General features: G+C 42.4%; 1 protein-coding gene across 2 annotated transcripts in view; it reads left to right on the plus strand.

The window, feature by feature from the left end:
• The window catches only part of HYOU1 (hypoxia up-regulated 1), a 114581-nt gene that overhangs the window by 22768 nt on the left and 71382 nt on the right, over positions 1 to 20431 (plus strand). For both annotated transcript variants that reach the window (XM_085849989.1, XM_085849990.1), the window contains exons 6-10: positions 3254 to 3330; positions 10275 to 10456; positions 12546 to 12658; positions 18458 to 18656; positions 19639 to 19773. In XM_085849989.1, coding sequence (XP_085706115.1) covers positions 3254 to 3330; positions 10275 to 10456; positions 12546 to 12658; positions 18458 to 18656; positions 19639 to 19773 — 706 coding nt within the window. The remainder of the gene's footprint in view (positions 1 to 3253; positions 3331 to 10274; positions 10457 to 12545; positions 12659 to 18457; positions 18657 to 19638; positions 19774 to 20431) is intronic.

Below are 20431 nucleotides of genomic sequence, written 5' to 3' on the forward strand. Positions count from 1 at the left end.
AGGGGTGGATGGACAGGGACCCTGTCTCCTGCCCAGCCTGCTGGGCTGAAGCCCGCAAGCTATCCAACGGTATTGGAGGCTTGCACAATTTTGTGGGGGAAGAAGGGGACAAAAACAGTGGGTGATTCCATCCTTAAGCACACTCCCAGCCCTAGGCACATCTGGGGATATCAACAATACCCATCTGATCTCTCAATTGCAATTTTATTTTAAATTTTATAATTCAATTGCAATCAACAACTCCCCTGCAATAAGTCGATTGCAATCAATTGAAAGAGGGTTCGGGGGGGGGGGGCAGACAGAGATAGAGTAGTGACATGTCATCTTTGAGCAAAAAAAAAAACTCTCGACTCCTCTCCTGTTCCTCACTTCCGATTAGATTGGCAAGAAAGGTGGGGTGCCTAATGTGGTTCATAATAACCAAATATTATCCATCAGGAGTTCACCAAAGCAACCATTTGCATTTCAAAATGGTGAATATATTGACTTTCCTATTTTAAAAAAAAGGGCATCGCCTTCCGTTCTTGGCTATGAAGGCAGAGCCTCAAATATCTGGAGCATCCGGACCATCTGACCACGACGCCTTGCAGCTTTTCGGAAGAGTTTAAAAATGGTCATGTAACTTGGAGATGAAACAAAACATGATAAAGGTGTTGGCCTTTCCCACAACTGAACTGTCATTTAATACATGGGACAGCTAAACAACACGTATCACCATTATACACCTCCTAAGCTATTAACATCTCTCCCTTCTTTCCACAACTGCAACAATATTGATTACACAATATTTTGCTGCAGACAAAAATGCCCTCATAAATGGGTGCAGCTAACTTGGCCATGCACATTGAAGGCATAAAATCACATTGTGCTTGAATTAGAAATAAGTGTTAGGGTTAAATGAGAAAACCTTGTCAAACTCTGCTTAAGACCGGCCAGGCGTGTTGTTAGGTGCGCAAGTCAAACCTGTAGGCGGTGCAGCAAACATCAAACCCTTGGTGATGTGAACACCTATGTACTTGGGAATGGGCTTGGATAACTTTGATGTAATTCACTTTTGAGGTACAAATCAAGTTGTGGTTATAATGGAAGTAAAAATGTTGTTAAATGAGACCACTTTGTCAAATGATGCAAACTGTTGCTTTTGGGCACAATATTAAGTAGGCATCCTATGTGTGCTATATTATAGTTTATCTGCATGGTTGTGTATGTACAACGTCTGATCAAAAAGTTCCAGGACTAAATTTATATTATTCTTACAAAACTAAATGTAACACATTTAATCAGATTTATCCATGATGATATCTAAACCCATCCTCCCCCCCCCCAAACAATATGTCTGTGGGATCATACCGGTATATAGATATCAACAGGGTTTTTATTTATTTACTTTTTTATGGTTGAGATCATGGAGGCAGCTGGTAAGGCCACTGAGCATTTTACGTTGGCACGCTCTGTGTAAAATACACACACAAGTGTGCACATGCTTCTCACTAAAATGTACCCTCTTGTTGACCTCGCGTGTGCTGCTCAGCTCTGATTGGCACATGCGATGACAACATATTGCACAGGGTGACCATAAAGTCTGGAAACAGGTGAATATACATGATAAATGGTTTATTGACATTACATTACATGACGTGTGCAATGTGTTGTCCTTCATGAGAAATGCACAGTTCAATGCGCTCTGCAAACTTACAATGAACAAGGTGCATTAATGCAGCATTTCCATCAATCCCTGCACATGCATCCATGATGCGTTGCCTCAGATGATTCGTGCCTCTGATTTTTCAATGAATAAACCTGCGCCTTCAGCATCCCCCAGAAGAAGTAACCAAGGTGGTTCAGATCTGGTGAGCGTGTAGCCCACTCCACAGGGCCACCTTCAAACTGTAACAGAATGATGTAATATTATCTCTGTTTTTCAGACTTTATGGCCACCCTGTATACACACTAATATTTGCACACGCGATGATGACGTGTACAGTATCGGTAATCGGCACAGGCTTTCTGAAGCACACCCAATTCATATAAAATAACCAGTTGCTTTAGAAATGGCTGCGAGGCCAAAGGAAAATGCGATCGTTCATCCACCGCTGAGGTTAAAAGTTGAAACCTACTGTACCTCATTCCTGGCCAAGCACCTCTTGATGTCGCATGTCGCATGTTCCAGGTATACCCGAGTGCATCAAAGCGTCAGATAAATTTATTTTTTCACATTTCAAAGGTGTGCTGTCGCACTTTTTTTTTTAACAGCCCCATTATATAACATGTTAACTGAAAGGAAAGATTGTTCAGTGCTGCTTCTGCAGCATATGATAAGAAAATAAACTGTCTTTCATCTTTTAAGGCAGAGAAACTCATCTTTCTCAAAACGAATCTGAGCTTTTTGGACTTTAAATATTAAAAAATCTCAAGCTTGCCATTTTTATTATTTTGAACTATGAGAGAATGGGTAACAAGGTAATGGTTGGTGTCCCCCTTTTACTGAGCTTGTGAAAGCATCGGGTGAGTAGCCCCCACTTGTGTGCTAGTATCGCCATTTATAACTGAGTCGGACTGATCGATTTATGTACTGTATGAATGATTGTTCGGAACGGAATCCCTTTGTATACCCCGGGGACTCCCTGTACTGCATTTTGTATAAAACTTGCTTTTCACAAGATCAGACAAGTATGAAACCAATTATTTATTTATTTATTTTTATGGAAATGTGAATTTTTATTTTTTAAGCTAACCTGGAATGTAGTTCCGGTGGGTTTATGGGATGGCACATCCGTCCATCCATAAATACTTGCAACTTCTTTTCTGAAACTACACATACAATTCCAATGAAACTTGACCACAACCTTCATCACCCGTGATGTACCAAATTTTGTTCATGACATTAAAAAAAATCGAAGTCTCAGGGGGTGTACGAAGGAGAGGGTTGTCCCCCAAAATAGATATTTGCTATAACATTGGTTCATTGGTACATTTTGCCAATTCCTCCCCACGTTGAAAATCCTTCAAAGTGTCATTCTTCCACGTGAGCGCCCAGGGGTATATTGCCCCTTATATATATTTTTTATTTTAATATCAAGCTTCAGACTTGTTGATCAACCCTTGTATATCTTAAGCGTAAGTATGCAAATTGCATTTCCCTTTGTCAGGATAGCAAGTTTGAAAGGGAGAATAACAATGACTATAAACTGTTTTGTTGTTGTTTGAAGGGGGGAGCTGGGTTTGCTCATCTTCCTTGGAATATATTTTTCAGTGGTTCCAGCTATTCACCTGAGGAGCTCACTGCAATGATGCTCAACTACTCTCGGCAACTTGCAGCCGACACAGCTGGTCAGATATATTCTTTCCTTGCCATTTTGTTTGCCTGATCATTCTCTCTTTTCTTTTCTTTTCTTTTTCTTTTTCTTTTTTCTTCTGAAATCCATTTCAGATCTTGTGATTGATCGGTTAAAATATTATTATGGGGCATAGTTTAGAATAGGCATTTCCTAGTGCATGTTAGAATAAGAGTGTTGTAATTGCTGTAATTAAAAGGATAGTGTCGATTAAAGTGTTTATGAAGCTCTCGTCTTCCATTCCTGAGTGTTCGGCCCATCTTTCCCCCTCCCTACATTCTACAATGTGTTCCAATCTCTTTAGCTGTCCTCATGCATGTTTTGCACAAACTGCCCACCTAAAATGTATCAAATGTGCAAAAAGACCAGACAAGGGACCCTATCATGCGGCAGGAACCGGAGTGCTGCATGATCCAAAAATCCCCAGTGGTCTCTGCCAATCAATGCAGGGCAGTGAGCCTCATATTTGGTGCCCGTGTCGCCAAATATGCCTGCATTATGGGGGTCCACCCAGCCCCACTGGCAATGATAAAAGGAGGGACACAGCACTAGTAAAGAGCACTTTGGCTGGTTGAAATTGCATCCTGGGTGTGTGCACTGTCGCTGGTCTTGGCCCTCTTGTTGGCTTTGTCATTGCCCTTACCATTACCTGTTGGTTCCTGCCTGCCACACCGTGGTTCCTGACTGGTCCTTCACAGATTGGTAGTGTGCAGCGAGCGTGGCTGGAGAGTTACCACAGGGTGCCATGAGGCCAAGGCAGCCCATACCATGTGTTGACATTGCCACGCAGAACAGGTTTTCTTGTCTTCTCTCTGCCAGTCTCGTCACCTCGAGTGAATGCGCTAAGGCATTAAGTTCCGAGGGTGCGAAGGGTTGTTTATTATTCATTTGATAGTTTGATTTGCGCTTGTATGGCCTTCTTCTTCTTTTTCTTCTTTTTCTTTTTTCTTTTCTTTTTTTTTTCTTGCCTTTTTTTGTTAATAGATCCTTGGTTTTGATGAACATTGTGTGGCCATTGGAAAACAAACTCAATAGAGAATTGGAAATATAACCGTTAATCAGGCAGTTTGGAGTGCATCCATTGGTGAATTGCTGACAAAGCTCCGTTTGGGTATTCCTATCGGCAAATTTGCCACGGTCGTATGTCTGAGACTTCAATTCGTGCCCACGTTATCCAGGCAGACGCGAAGACCTTCCATCCCTTACCCGCTCTGTGATGCCTTGGTATTGAAGACGCACGACGGTTAAAATATTATTGCTCTGCTGGCTTTTTAATTACCTTATATTTATACGAGCAGATACACCCCGTCGCCTTGCTGACGGGAGTTTTAACAGGGGAATAGAGAGGGCAAAGGGGGGTGGCGGAGATGGGGGCAGTCCGGCAGATGTGACGTCTCGTTTAATGGCACACATTGATGAATCGCTCTGCCTGTGAAACAGTGTGATGACAGTTTATAGCTGGGTAGGTATTTGAACCCAGGCTCGACAGCTTCGAGCGAGCATGCATACCTCTCAGCGATCCTGTTGTGATGTTAACGGAATGTTTAATTTTTTTTAACGTTTTGGATTTATCGATTCCGAAGTGACGGGTTGTATCATGAAGGTTGATTGAACAAAAATGGGAAACATGGCGTAACAAAAATTGCATGTTTTCAGCGAGCTAGCAACCGTGTGGTACAATGCGGGGCCAACACAGGCAAGTGTCCCCTGAACATTGTTCAAGTCGATCAATTATACAGTATTCAGTGACACTGCAAATATTGTAGAGCACTCGCCAAGTGGCTTAAGCATTCCAACGAAGCAGTTGATAAGGAATGGCTGGCTTGGCAAGCAAATAGCGATTGCCGAACAGTCATATTAAACACACACCTCCCGGAGATGCCCGAATTAGACAAATGGACCCTTTATTTATTTTATTTTATTATTATTTTTTTTTTTAGCAGTTGGAACTGCTGCTAAGTTCAATTCTGGAGCTTAAATTTTGTAATCTGGCTTAGTTCGAGAGTTGAGATTTTGGCATGTGCGGAAATGAAATAAAGCCATGAACGCCAGCATCACTGGGCATTTATAAGCATTGCAATGTATCCAGCGATTTGTAGGCATTTGATAATATGAATGAGAAAATTCGGGAAAAAAAAAACTATTGTTAACAAATCATTGCGGCCTGTTCCAATTCGAGGCATGATTAAGCACGCCAAAAAAGGTGAATTAAGAGCCCAGGATGCACCTCGAGGTAGAGGGAGGTGGCCAAGGATGCACCTGATAAAGGAAATAATTAAATAAGGCTGTTAATTATCTTCAAAAGGGGTGTTTTAATTAACCCAAACACCCAATTTTCATTCATGCACTCCCTTGGAGTTCCGTTGGTATGTATGCAAAGTTTCAGGCTGCTCGGTTTCATGGTTTTGGAGTTATGGAGGACACACATAACACACAGCCATTTATTATATTAGCATAAGATAGTGTTGCAGTTATGGAAATTCACAGAACACCATTCAGGTTCCTATAGAGTAGTTATCTCGGTAAGTACGTGTTTTATAGATAGCCCTTTCCCCTAGTTTAATGGGTATTTAAATGTTCTTGCGCTGCGGTTTGTTATAATGGTTGGGTTTCGCTTTTGTTCGGGGTTGCACCACCGCCGGTGACCGCACCGCATCGCCCTCGCCTGGATTCGCTCCTCCGCCTGGCCGGTCGCGGGGTTTGCTGCTCGATTTGGCGGGTGTGGGGGGGGGGGCGCATGCGCGGAAGGGCGTCGGTCTGTGAAGGAGACGGAGCTCTGAGGAGATTGACGGGAGCTCTGAGGAGATTGACGGGAGCTCTGAAGGAGACAGAGCTCTGAGGAGATTGACGGGAGCTCTGTGAAGGAGACTGAGCTCTGAGGAGGTCGACGGGAGCTCTGAGGAGATCCGGTCGGTCGGTCAGTGCGGGTCTTCTTCCACCAGCCTGCGCCCTGCCGGCTTCGCCAGCTTGGATCCTCCGGATCGTGCAAGGGGTCCCGTTCGGCCCCGAGGACCAGGTCCAAGATAGACCCTTAGCTCCAGCTCACCTTTCTCTGAGCTGGGGGTATTAATAAAGGCGATTGCCACCATCTCTGTCTACGTGTGCGTGTCTCTGTTTGTGGCGCCAGTCTGGATATGTAGAATTGTTAAGTGCATGCTCGTTTGTACATCCCGCATAGAATCAGCTGTCGGCTTTTTGCTCGTGTCTTGTCCCCATCCCCCCATTGACTGCTTACGTGCTTGTTTAAATTAAATCCCCATTGTTTGAATGTCAGCCTGCTCATTGCGTCATTTTCTACCATTGACTGCCACGGCACGTATCGGGAATTAACTGGCTTTTTAAGCCGATAAAAGTGATAATCGGGTCCGACGGGCTTTGGCGAATTAAAACCGCTCGGCTTCGCACATGGAACGAGCATGCTTAAGCGGCTCGTTTTCGTACAGGTCCCGTTGAGGTATAAACTCTTGGTATTTCTGTCCGCGTGAATAGTTAGGTATATCGATAATTTGGCGATTCACCCGGTAGCGCGTGGACAGAATAATTGACTAGTTTATGATGCGTTAAGGCATCTGTGGCTGGATTCTGGGGTTGGTCCAGAAAGCCACGACTGGATTGCGGCCTTTGGTGGGCGCGCGACCGCGATTTGGCTAAAACAGTCGTCCGCACACCGAACGTGCCAGAAACATATAACAATAGAATAAATCATGCTGTTTTTACCTTGGTGCTCTTTTGCTTAAAAATCAGTTTTCAGGAATTTTTCTGCCCTTAACTGTGACCATATCGATGTACATTTTGACATCATAAAAGGAATTTCCGAATTGCTTTGGATGAAAGGTATGTTAAATTGTCATGTCCACTGCTTCGACTTTCACCACTAGGTAGGCGTCCATCAGTGGAGAGACTATTGGTTTGCTCACGTATCTGTAGAGCATCGTCTGCTTTGACCAGACAGGCCCACTTGGGAATGGCAGTCTGTTACATCAGCTGCACTTGTCGATGGTCTCAGCTCGGGTCGCCCAATTGTTGCAGTTCCTTCGTGCTGTTTTTTTCCCCCTATGACTTGCTATAGCTTTGCCTCAGCTCTTTTGAGGCCCTTTGTTCAGTTCCTGCTTCCTCTGGCTCCGACCAAGCATTTCCCACCCTTCAACACTAATGTCCAGAGTTTTCATGTCCTGTTTGCATACGTCCTTGAAGCGGAGATAAGGATGTCCAGCAGCTCTTGACAGAGGCCTTCTCTCCGTATGGATATCTTTGGGGATCCTTCCATCTTTCATTTGGTGGACATGCCCAAGCCAGCAAAGTTGGTGTTTTCTGAGCAGTGTGAACTTTTTCGGAGTCTGGGCATCTATGAAGACTTCGATGTTGGGGATTTGATCTATGCATGAAATCCCAAGTATGTGTCTCAGGATACGCATGTGGAAGGAGTTGTCTTCCCTTTTAATTTTTATTTTCTTTCTTTCTTTCTTGATTTGAGTAGTGTGTCCAAGACGCTCTGCTGCACAAAAGTGTGCTGAGAATGCAGGCTCTGTAGACTGCCACTTTGGTGTGTATGGTCAGTTTGATGTTACCCCAGACCCTCTTTGCAAGCCTGGCCAGAGTGTTGGAGGCTCATCCGATTCGTCTGATGTCACCTTCCAGCAATTGGTTGTCGGTGATGTTGGAACCCAGGTAAACAAACTGATGGACAACTTCCAGCTCATAGTTGTTGATGGTAATGGCAGGAGGTTCTTCAACATCGCTCACTTGTCAATTTAGTCTTTTTCAGGCTAATTGTCAGACTGAAATCCTGGCATGCCTGTGAAATGTGGCCCATGAGACTTTGTATTTTGCCCTCTGAATGGGCAGTCACTGCAGCATCATTGGCAAACAGCACGTCTTTTGAGTGCCACACACACTTTGGTTTTTGCTTTCAGCCAATAGATGTTGAACAGCTTCCCATCAGACCTCGTATGCGGGTAAATTCCTTCAGTTGATGATCCAAAGGCATGTTTCAGCAAGCGTACAAAAAAGATCCCAAATACTCTGACTGCTACTGGACCAGATGGCATCAGCTTGCATGTCCTAAAAACCTGCTCTGTTGGTCTTGCACATCCTCTTTCTGTCCTTTTCACCCTGTCATGCTTGGGCTGTGCTAACTTGAATGGTGCTTAGCGCACACTTGCACCCCGAGTTCGATGCCTGAACGTCCAGATCCAAGTGTCTGTAATGGGTTCGTTGCGCCCATTCCCTGTTACTCCAAATGGCAGTGGTGGGCATCCGTAGTGGTTGTGATTGAGGCGATTGTAGCGGCGGCGTATTGATGAGTTGTGGCGTGGTGGTTTGTCTTTGTTCTGATTGAGGCGTCGATGGCAAATGTACAGCGAGCTTGGGCTATGTTACAATGGTGTGGTGGTTAAAATAAAGGTGTTTTGAGGTTGTGTGATTGTTGTGACGTTTGTGAGTAGAGTATGGTGAAGGTTGTAGTGATTTGCCCGTTGGATAGTGGCGTGTGATTCAAACGGGGATTTACCGTGCATATGCAAATTAACTGTGTGAATGCATGCTTTTGTGAAGGAGAGATTCATGTGCAGGATTAAGATGGGGGAAAATAATGGGGGAAAAACTACCCAATCCCACAACGCATATTGGCCCTTAAACCCATTACACATAAGGGAAGGGCTATCTGAAACAAATAATAATGAAATAACTATCTCCGAAACTGCGATATGTTGTGTGCCATTGCTTTGGGGAATGACTTTCGCAGAACCGTCACAATATACAGGGGGCTGCAAAAGTAGGTATACAGTAATGAAATGAATTCTAGTATTAAATGAATCCAAGCACCACTATTATAATACTGGTATAATCCTTACTGTATGCCTACTTTTGCAGCCCCCTGTATATTGTATATGATGATTAATATCGTTTTCCAACCTGAAATGAACGCTGTGATGTCACCACCACAAAGTACGTTCTGTCTGCTGCCCCTGGAAGAGCTATCTCGCAGTGCTAATTACAAAGATGTAATTTCAGGCACTGTCACAAGTGCATGGAAAATGCAGTAACTGACCAGTTTCACCCTCGTTAGGGCATCAAGGCAAGATAACAAGCTTCCATATACTCATGACTGAAAACCTTGCTGTTATATTCCAGATAATGTGTGACTCCAAACTGAGTGGTGAAAGCGCCGGAACCAAGTCCCATACAGCCCTTGCTGCACGGGACCGGAAGCGATAAGTGCTGCCTGCCATGCGGAACATTATCTCTTGCTTGAACAAGCACAATCTGGAGTCTTCATTGTATGTGGTCGGGCACAATGATGGTGATTAATGTCATTCTCCGACCTGAAACAAATGCCGTAACATAACTGCCAAAATGTTTGTTCTGTCTGTGGCCCCCGGAAGAGCTATCTCGCAGCACTAATGACAAAGAGGTATTTCAGATACTGTCACAAGTGCATGGAAAATGCAGTTACCAAATGGTTTTGCCCTTCTTGGGGCATCATCAACTCAACAGCAAGCTTTCATACACCTTCTGGGAGCTGCAAACGGAACGTACGTTGTGGCGTTGATTTCACGGCGTTTGTTTCATGTTGGAGGACGACATTGATGATTATCATTGCACCCAACTGCATCCAATGATGACTCCAGGTTGTGCTTGGTAAAGCGAGACGTAATGCTCCGCATGGCAGGCAGCACTTATCGCTCCCGGAACCGTGCAGAAGGGCAACATGGGACTTTGTTCCGGTGCTTTCACCACACACTGCGTGCCATTTTGGCAATATAAATGATCTTGCAGAGATTTTTCCATCTCCCTCATTCTCACCATCAAAATAGTCACATTGAGAAGGGATTTTACAACGTTAGAATATAACGGCTAAGTCATAGACCATGTCTGTTTTCCTTGTACTGTTTTGTTGTAATCTTTCTTTCCTTTTGTTTGCACTCTTTTAAACCCCAGGTCAGCCTGTGACTGGCTGTGTGCTGTCTGTTCCTGCTTGGTTCTCACAGTCGGCACGAAGAGCTCTGCTCCGAGCTGCTCAGCTTGTGCAATTGCCCGTTCTTCAGTTGCTTTCCAGTCCTGCTGCTGTGGCTCTGCATTATGGTGCTTTCAGTACACAAGAAATCACTACAAAGCCATCAGTAAGTGCAACAGAGGGAATCTGAGTTGATGGAATGTAGAGGAAGTATAAATGGGCATGAGAGAGAGTTTCTTTTATCGATTATTTTGATCATTATTATTTTTGTACACCATCCATCCATTGGGACCATACTCAGTGCGTAGCGTTGGTACTGTCTAAGGGGTCACCTTGGCTATTGGACACAAACCTGGACGGGTCGCCACTCCGACACAGTATACCAGCAAGCTGGCACTCATTTTTACCGACCTCGGAAGGATGACAGGCAGAGTCAACCCCACCTGGTGTTAATTCAACAGCCAAGTGGGATTTGAACTCAGGATCCTAGGATCCCACTGCTCCTTCCCAATTCCATATCCAGATGCATGACGTCATCGCCAGGTGTCGAAGGAAGGGAGTATTCAGTTTTTACTCCACTTGTTTTTTTCTTTCTTGTCCAGCCGACATCTCAACCATCCTTTGAGCTTGGAAGCTGAAATTTGGGGACAAAAGTGAATATGTGCTTTGGCAAAAACTTTGTTTTTAAATGTATTAATTACTTAATTATTATCGATTTATCAACTCCTTATTTATTTGCTTTCCCATTTGGGCAATATCTCGGGCACTTTTTGAGCTAGGAAGCTGATATTTGGACACGATGGTGAACAAGTGATTTGGTTATAAAGAGTACTTTTGATTTATCGATTTTTTTTTCATTTTTTTTGATGAATTACTTTTCAAAAAGTTATAGATTCGGATGAAACAGTGGTGGTTTAGGTATGCGCTAAGGCAATTGATTGAGAAGTTAATTATTTGACTTTTTTAATGCATTTAATCAATCAACCATTGTCCACCGCTCCCTTCCAATTCCCTCCATCTGCTGAAGGCACCCCGGCAATGTCGTGTGCTGGAGGATTAATTAATTTATTTGGCATGGGGGAGGTGCACTTTGAATGTACCTCTACTTGTATGGAATTGGGAAGGAGCGGTGTACGTCATCGCCGGGCGCCAAAGGGAGTACCCAGTTTTCACTCCGTTTTCTTGTTTGTTGGATTGGGCGATATCTCGGCCATCCTTTTTGCGAGGAAGCTGAAATTTGGGACGAAAGTGAAGATTTGCTTTGGCAAAAATGTTATTTTTTTGATTCATCAATTCATTGATTAATTACTTGATTATTATCGATTTATTAATTACTCATTTATTTTTTCTCATAATTTTCAAAAAGCTACAGATTGGGATGAGACGATGGTGGTTTAGGTATGCAATTCGCCAATTGATCAAGGAATTATTTTACAATTATTATTTATTTATTTATTTTAATTAATCAATTGTACACCACTCCCAATTTGCCTCCATGTGCTGGTGCTTTCGGCACCCTGGCAATGTTGCACACTGGGGATATGTTATTTGCGCGCCTGTTCGAAGAACAGAGAGCTACAGCGATACCCCCGGCGTGAGCGTGAAAATGTTGAAGTTTTTGGTGCAAGTTACTTCGAAGCTTGCCATTCATTTAATATGTGGACTAGGATGCTGATATTTGGCATGGAGGTTCCTTTGGGGTATACTATTGGTGTATTGAAGTTGAAATTAACAAATGATTTAAAAATTATTTTTTTTAATTTCAACCTAAGATGGTGTCAAAGCCACCCAATGCTCGCCTGTTTATACTAGACGCTTGCCATTCATTTAATATGTGTACGAGTTGACTGATTACAATATACAAATACATATATTGCTTTAAAATTATTTGGATCAGACTTCACTGTAATGCTTTATAAAAAATATTATTAAACTAGTCTTTTAAAAACGATAAATGTATAAACAGGCGAGCATTGGGTGGCTTTGACACCAACTCTCTGGTATATTTATTTGGCATGGGGGCGGTGCGATTTGAACATACCTCCTACTTGTTAAAAAAAAAAAAAATTTTTTAAGTAATTTCTTTTTCTCCCCCCCCCCCCCCCCACCCTTGCTGGTGCTAACTTTTCACCATTTTGTAACTGTCTCATTCATCCTCCATAAACCACATGCCTTTAATCCTGCTACCAAATTTCCATCTTTTTCTCCTCTCATCCTGCCTCGCTTTGGCTCTTCTTTTTCTTCTACTTCTCTAGACTGTTCTCTTTGCTGATGTTGGAGCAACTGGAACCACTGTCACTGTTGTGCAGTACGTCGTGTCTGCAGAGAAAAATGGGAAAACTCCGAGTTTAAAGATACTTGGACAAAGGTTTGCTGCCGATATTTTCTCGCTTTCGGGTTTCTACCTCTTGAGATGTATTGTAGCGGGCCTGGCGTCGGCGAAGAGTCAACTCCGCCGATTACCCGGAATTTAGATCGTACTTCTTCGCAAAACTCCAAGAAGTACGGGTCCCTTATTGGACCTTGAAGCGTCAATATTTCCACTACGTGGTACAGGATTATTTGCCAATTTTCAAAATACCTAGATATCCACGTGGCGATTTACCGAGTCTCCACACCCTCAACGGCACCCGTACGGAACGAGCCGCTAGCGTACTCGAACCGTGTGTGACCCGGGCGGATGGTCACCGAGATCCGTCGGTTCAAATGTCCCCTTACGGCGGCACAACGGCCTTGCTAATTTTTCAACACACAGCACGCGAAGCCAATGGAGGAAAGGACACAAACGAGCTGATACATTTCACAAATGGGGATATTTATTAAACAATAGGGAAATGAGGGGAGCACGCAAGGGCAGAGTTATCCGAATATTGATAAGCACGTATGTACAGCAAGGCACTTAACAATTCATTACTTAGCAGACTGATGCCACACACACACACACACACACACACACACACACACACACAAACACACACACACACACACACACACACACACACACACACACACACACACACACACACACACACACACACACACACACATACACACACCCAAAATAATCGGACCCAAAGTGGTCTTTATTAAGGCATCCAGCTCTGATGGAGAGGCGAACTGAAGACCAGAACCTGCCTCGGACCTGTCCACCTCGTGTGGTCTTCGCGCCGAGTCAAACTGGGCACCAGCGAGAGGCGAGCCGAATCCAGCCACCGGCGAGCCGCGATCAGCCTCCCGAGCTCCGGCGGATCCTCTCGCGCTCCAGAACACTCGCTGGTGAAGACGAGGTGCTGATCCTTCACAATCCGCTCGAGTCAATTCAACCGAAGAACCACCAACCACCTTCCGTGCTCTCCGAACAAGCACCAACAAAGAATCAATAACAAGAACCTAGAAGAGCCCACTTCTGTCTCTCCGTTCCCTTCTTATCCCTCTCGGGCGCGGCTCGCTTCCGGCGTGACTCATTCGCTGTTCTTGGCGGCTGTCGCATCCCATTTCTTGGAGTGCCCAAGCGAGCAGATTCATGTCCATATTAGGGAATGGAATTCAGTTTGCTCATCGTTGGGTGGGGGCTGTCGCATCCCATTTCTTGGAGTGCCCAAGCGAGCCGATTCATGTCCATATTAGGGAATGGAATTCAGTTCACAAATGCATTCTGAACACACCCGCATTTCAGCAAGCGCGTGGAGAATTCTGGGAGCACAGGGTCATTGTTGGTGTTGTCATTGTTGGTGTTGTCATTGTTGGTGTTGTCATTGTTGGTGTTGTCATCGTTGGTGTTGTTGTCATCGTTGGTGGTGTAAAATAAAAGAAAACCCTGACTATCAAAGTAACTCGCAGCGCATTTACATTTATTCACCCATGAGAGTAGGGAAAGGGGAGCTATCTATCCACATTCACTTCTCTAAATAACTGAGCTATAGGACCTGAATGTTGTGTGCTCATGGCTTCCAGATTTGCAACAATATTATGATATTGTTTGATTGTATTTGACCTTTTTTAAAAATTGTTGTTTTTTTTTGATCCAACCTGATCCATTGATCCAACCTGATTTTGTTTGTTTGGCTTGATTTGTATAAAAAAATATCCTCTTGCATTTGTGCATACATTTTTCACCCTAAATTTTGGAAACCTGACATTGAATTATATTCCAAAAAGTTGTACTTTGGTTCAACTTGAGGAAAATTTATTGTTTATTTTGGAGAGTTGTAAAGCACAAAATGTTTTACTTGTATCACTTACTCGTTTGACTCTAGTTTTTCTTCTTTCATTTCGCAATAAGGATGGTGGCTTGTAATGGCTTCGTAGCTGTGAAATGTAGTCAGTGATTTTCCGCAATCCTGGAAAACGGATGGAATTCACGGAATCCGTGACTTGAAACAGAAAACTGAATCTGATGTGGAATAAACCAGAATGTAGCAAAGGGCAGAAAAACATCAAGGTTACCGTACAAGAAGAATCCATCCATCCATTGGGACCATACTCTGTGCAGAGCGTTGGTGCTGCCTAAGCAGTCTCCTTGGCTATTGGGCACAATCCTGGACAGGTCGCCACTCCGACACAGTATACCAGCATGCTGGCACACATTTTGCTGACCTCGGAAGGATGACTGGCAGAGTCAACCCCACTTGGTATTAATTCAACAGCCAAGTGGGATTTGAACTCAGGATCCTTGGATCCCAAGCCCACCACGCTAATCATTAAGCAAACACCAGGCATGTACAAGAAGAAGAAGAAGAAAAACTTAATTTTGCCAAGTGTAATTTAAACGCAAGGAATACGTCTTGGTGTTTGTCACATTGTGTGTATATATATATATATATATATATATATATATATATATATATATATATATATATATATATATATATATATATATATATATATATATATATATATATATATATCACAATAAATCATACACCTCAGCAAAGTCAAACAAAATCCATCAGACGATAAAACTGAATTCAAAATAAATTCAAAGCTACACCAACAACAAAACAATCACTCGACACACATCACAAGCACAACAAAATGTCAAAAATTTACCAAATTAGAATTGTAAATACCGACATGAGGGATTGTATAAGTACGGGTGTCCCTCGTATAACACATATTCTGATAACATGTTTTTGCTGTAGTGCGGATTTAATTCAACAACAAGAACAACAGTAGCGCAACGTCATTCTAAGCGAGTCGTTTACTCACAGCTGACGCTTTTGTCCTGTGCGAGTAGTCCGTTCACAGCTGCCGAAACTGTCTGCAAAGTGTATAACAAGTGGCATTAGAGATGATGATCACGTGAAGAAAAGTCAGTCTCATTCATTGGAGGTGAAGGTAAAAGTTTTTTAGATTGGTTTGATAGAGGTGCACGCAGCATTTCTTTTCAAGGAGAGATGGGACTTCATGATTCTGCAGTGAGAACCATTCGTGACTATCGTGATAAAATCCGTAAGAGTGCTCAGACTATGAATCTCAGTGTTACCAGAACGGCAAGATCGCGGCCTGATGCTATGGAGAAGATTCTGACCACGTGGATAGAGCATCAGGACCAAAATGATGTGTCCTTGTCTGGAATGGTCATTCAAGAGAAGGTGAGTTTGTATGGCAATCTAACCAATGATCCAGTGCCTTTTGCTGCCGGTTGTAGGTGGTTTGATTGTTTCAAGAGTCGCCACACGTTCCACAATCTCAAATTGACTGGGGAAGCTACTGCTGTCGAACGATTTCCAGCTCTCTTGAAATCGGTGATTGCTGATGGAGGTTACACACCAAGCCAGGTGTTCGACCTTGGTGAAACTGGACTACATTTGAAACGCATGCCCAGCCGCACTTTCATCTCCATCAGCTCTGGCCTGAGGCAGTGATTGAGTTCAGAGGTTTCATGGAGGTTAAAATCAGTGAAGCAAGGCAACAGATTGTGGACATGGCCCTGCAAGTGGGATTTAAGGAGGTCCACAAAGATTATGGGGATTTGCTTCTCGCACAGGGAGGAGCTGAGCAATGAAGATCTTCTGGCTTGAGAGGAGGAGCGCATCAGAGAGGAATAGGGTCATGAGGAGGTTGGGCCTATTAATACTCATGACGAAGGTCATGGCTAAAGGTTTCAAGTTGGTCGATGAAGCCATGGTCATCTTTGATGAACATGATCCCGACTGCGTGAGAAGTTCCAAGATGTGGAGCGAAATGGAGAATGTCCTGAAATGTTACAAGGAGGTCTACAAACAGAAAATGAAGGCAGCCACTCAAGTCTCCATTATGAAGTTCTTCAAAAAACTCCCAAGCGAATCAGCCTCCATTTCATAATTTGAGACTTCAACCTCAACTGAACAGCCTGCCTCACCTGAATAAGCCTGCCACAAGCAATATGTGCTGTATCCAACCCCAATTGTGATCACAATAATAACTAATTCATTTTCATGTTTTTATTTGTTATATGTTTTATTGATGCATTGTTTACTCCTTTAAAAAAAAATTTATAAAAAAAACTTTTTTGAGGTTTTATGCAGGTTCTTAACCTTAAAAGGTTGAAATCTTTCCTGTTTGGAACATAACCCCAATTTTTAAATGTTAAATATTGCCTCTATAACGTGTTTTGTGGAATGCATCCCCCACCTCTCTCTCCGTTTTACGAGTTCTCCTGTATGTAATGTGCACTTGTAAGTTTTGGATTGAAAGTGTGGAAAAATAACACTTGCTTGCCTTACCTTCACCCTCCCCTCACGCTGCCTAACCTTCGCCCTCCCCGCCTCGCTCCCCCCTCCTCTTTTTCTTCCCCTCCCCCCCTCCCCTCACCTTGGTATTCCTGTCAGTGAAGCGACGGGTTGTATTTGTAAGTACTGAATAAAATTCCATCCAACAATCTCTGGAGAGCCAAATAAAAATGAAATTCGATTTGAAATTCGAATTTGCCCCACTTGGTTAAAAATTCGGAGAAAATACAATTGTCGGCAAAGACAAAATATCAGTCATCATATTCACATGCGTGCGACTTTGGAGAAACTATTTTTACCATGAAAAATCATCAAAATACAGATGAGATTGGCAAAAATAATGAAAAACGTCAAAAGAAACACCTGAAATGCAAAATGAAAAATTGCCGTGATAGAGAATCCCTGTGATAGAAAAATCTATAGAAATTATGAAATTTTTTTGATGCAAGTTATATGATCAATATTATACGGTGACCATATTCAGCCACTAATAATAGAAAGCGTATTGAAATATGCATGGGAAGACATGGCAACTCAAGCGATGTTATTGTCGATGTACATACAGCCACATCTTGGACATCCTTTGTAGTTGAGCATATCTTTACATCGTTATTTTTGTCTTTAATTGCCAGATTAATTTATTTTAGAGTGGCAGGTTCCACAGATCTGGTTTCCACATTTATTCCCACCTGCTATCGATGAATCAGTTTTCATTCAATGATTCCCGTTTCCACATCACTTTGGTAACAAAATATTAGTGTTGCCACTGAGTATTTGAGGTATGGAGACTTGAGGAATTTTTTTATTTTTACTTTTTTCAATCCAAGTGCGCAATTAAATGGTTTTTTTGTTGGTTTGTTTGTTCTCCTCCCCCCCCCCCCATTGACCACATCAAATGGAATTTGTTGTACGAAATGGAATTCAAGTTTTTTGGAAACGGGAAAAGACACTTTTTTTGAAACAGAAAATCACTGGTTGTACAAATATCCAAGGTTATCTGACATGTCTTTTGTTTGCAAATGAAGACTAACAACTTACAATGGTACCATTCACCATCTTGTAAATTGTCCTGTTACTTGAGCTTTCTTTAGACAAGCATTTGTTGTGTGGTTAGTATTAGGTGTACATTATCCAGCAGTTGAGATTTTTTATTATTAAAGGAAACCAGCATGCATAAGTTTTGGATTGGACACACTGAAACTACCATTCAAATCAATGTATAACGCTCTTCCTGCATGAAGAAACTCGATGATATTTTCTGGCAAATATTAGCGAATTGTTTGATAATCATGATGAAAGTCCATACAAAGTTAAAATTAAATTATTAGTCTTCAAACGGTTGCTTGCAGCAATGCCACACATGTGCAGCATATATTGTATTGTCAATAATCAGGCATATTTTATGTTGGATGAATGGACATGTGCTATGTAAACCTTTTTTGTTTTACCATCAGTTGGAATCGTGGAGTTTCAGGCTTAGCTATGGATATTCTCTTGGCAAACGAAATAAGTCGTCGTTTTGAAGCCCAAGGACATCCGAAAGCAATGGAAGGACTTGATGCTGCCCGAGCTAGAAGATCACGAGCCAAGTTGCTTCGTGAGGCATCTCGAGTGAAAACTATTCTAAGTGCAAATTCAGACCATGTTGCCCAGGTATGTTCTCTTCATTGTATTATACCCTCTTTCATTTAACAATGCTAAATTTAACATTTATAAACTGCCTTTGTTTCCCTCTTCCCTTTTTTGGAGTTCTTGCTGGATTAATTCATTCATTCTTTAGTTTGTTTGTTTATTTTGAATTTGCAGGGTGCATAATAGGTCTCCCAATAGGTATAAAAAAATTTTTATCAGCTTTAATATGCTGACTGTTGTATTGCTTGGATTTCAAGTTGCCAAATTATCCCTCTTTTCAATTTGCAATCGTACGAGATTAATTTTTGATGATCAGAGTTTGATTGACGTCACCAACCTTTTGAAATGCAGCCAAGAAGCTACATTCTCTTCAAGCAAATCTTCAAATACGCATTATTAACATTAACTATACTTTTGGGTGGTGAATATTCAAAGTTTTACAAGGTAATTATTTTCTTCGTCGTTTTCATTCATTTGCGTATGAAACATGAAAACGTGTAGAAACTAGACTAGAACGGCACTCGGTAGAGTGCATACCTGCGCCAAGCTGAACACTACATTTTGTCTCCCACTGTTGAGTGGTGTCTGCATCTGGACATGAACCAAAATCAAATCTGTTTGTTCTTGTCAATTCTCAAATCAAATTATTTTAAAATTCTCGTATCCAGATCTGCATCTTCACCAAAATCTAATCGGTTTGTCCTCGTTGCACACCCAACCTATCCACGGCGTTTCGTCCGAAACCGTGCATAACTTTTTGAGATATCCTGCTCACAGATAGATGAAAACATAACCTCCGTTGGTGATGGAGGTAATAACTTGGAGCATTCACGTGAAGAAACAACTGCATAAGAACCTTCTTTTTTTATTTTTTTTAAACAATTTCTCAGACTAATATTTTCATGTCTGCCTGCCTATGTTGTGGCAAGTGCCTCGTGTTAACCTGCACATGTAAACGTTATAGTGCTGATTTATTTGGTGCATTCCTTCCATGCATCCCTAGGTGGAGAGCTATATTGGGGAGAAAGACCTGCGAATTAAAGTGACGAGAACTGAATTTGAGTCGATATGTGCTCCGTTTTTCCCCCTGCTTTCCGAAGTTATTTCTTCTGCACTTTCTTCTGCTTCTCTCTCACCAGTGAGTTGTGTTTATTGCCTCAGAACAGACAGAAAATGTGTTGAAATTATTTTGATAAAGACAGATGAGTGTGTGAAATGAATCACTGCCTGGGTGACCATGCTGCCACAGAAGACTTGTCCGTTCTTTTTGAAACCGTTCACAACATTTGTACACTTTTTTTTTCTATGACGTGCACTTCATACCATGTTGTGTCGTCATTCTCAAAAGAATGTCACATGATTTCACAACCTCACTCAGCAAAACGTGATGATGCTCTGAAATGGGGCAGCTATATTACCAAGATCACATGTGGGGAAGTCACATACCAAGTGGTCAACAAATTACTCACTTACCCCTGTAAATATCGCACATGATATGACTGTCTTATGTACATGCACTATTCATAAAGGTAAAATTCACTTATTGCCATACCCTTGTAGTTTTGAGAGAAATGACAATGATCCATCTGTTTGAATGGGCAATTAGTAGTATTATTGTTATTTTGACTGCTCCTCTGGGAGATGGGACAGAATGTAGCCAAAGCTAGTTGATACTTTTGAGTTCCTGCACATGTTGGTATTTTGGTGGCTCATGGAACACAGCCAGGGGTGACAAGGTGGGAAAGGAGTTCCATTATTGAATGGCAGTGAAGAGCATGAAAGATGAGGACTTGCTT

This window comes from Eptatretus burgeri, chromosome 12, assembly GCF_056783735.1.
Source record: "Eptatretus burgeri isolate ZD-2024b chromosome 12, Ebu_testis_v1, whole genome shotgun sequence".
NCBI lineage: Eukaryota > Metazoa > Chordata > Myxini > Myxiniformes > Myxinidae > Eptatretus > Eptatretus burgeri.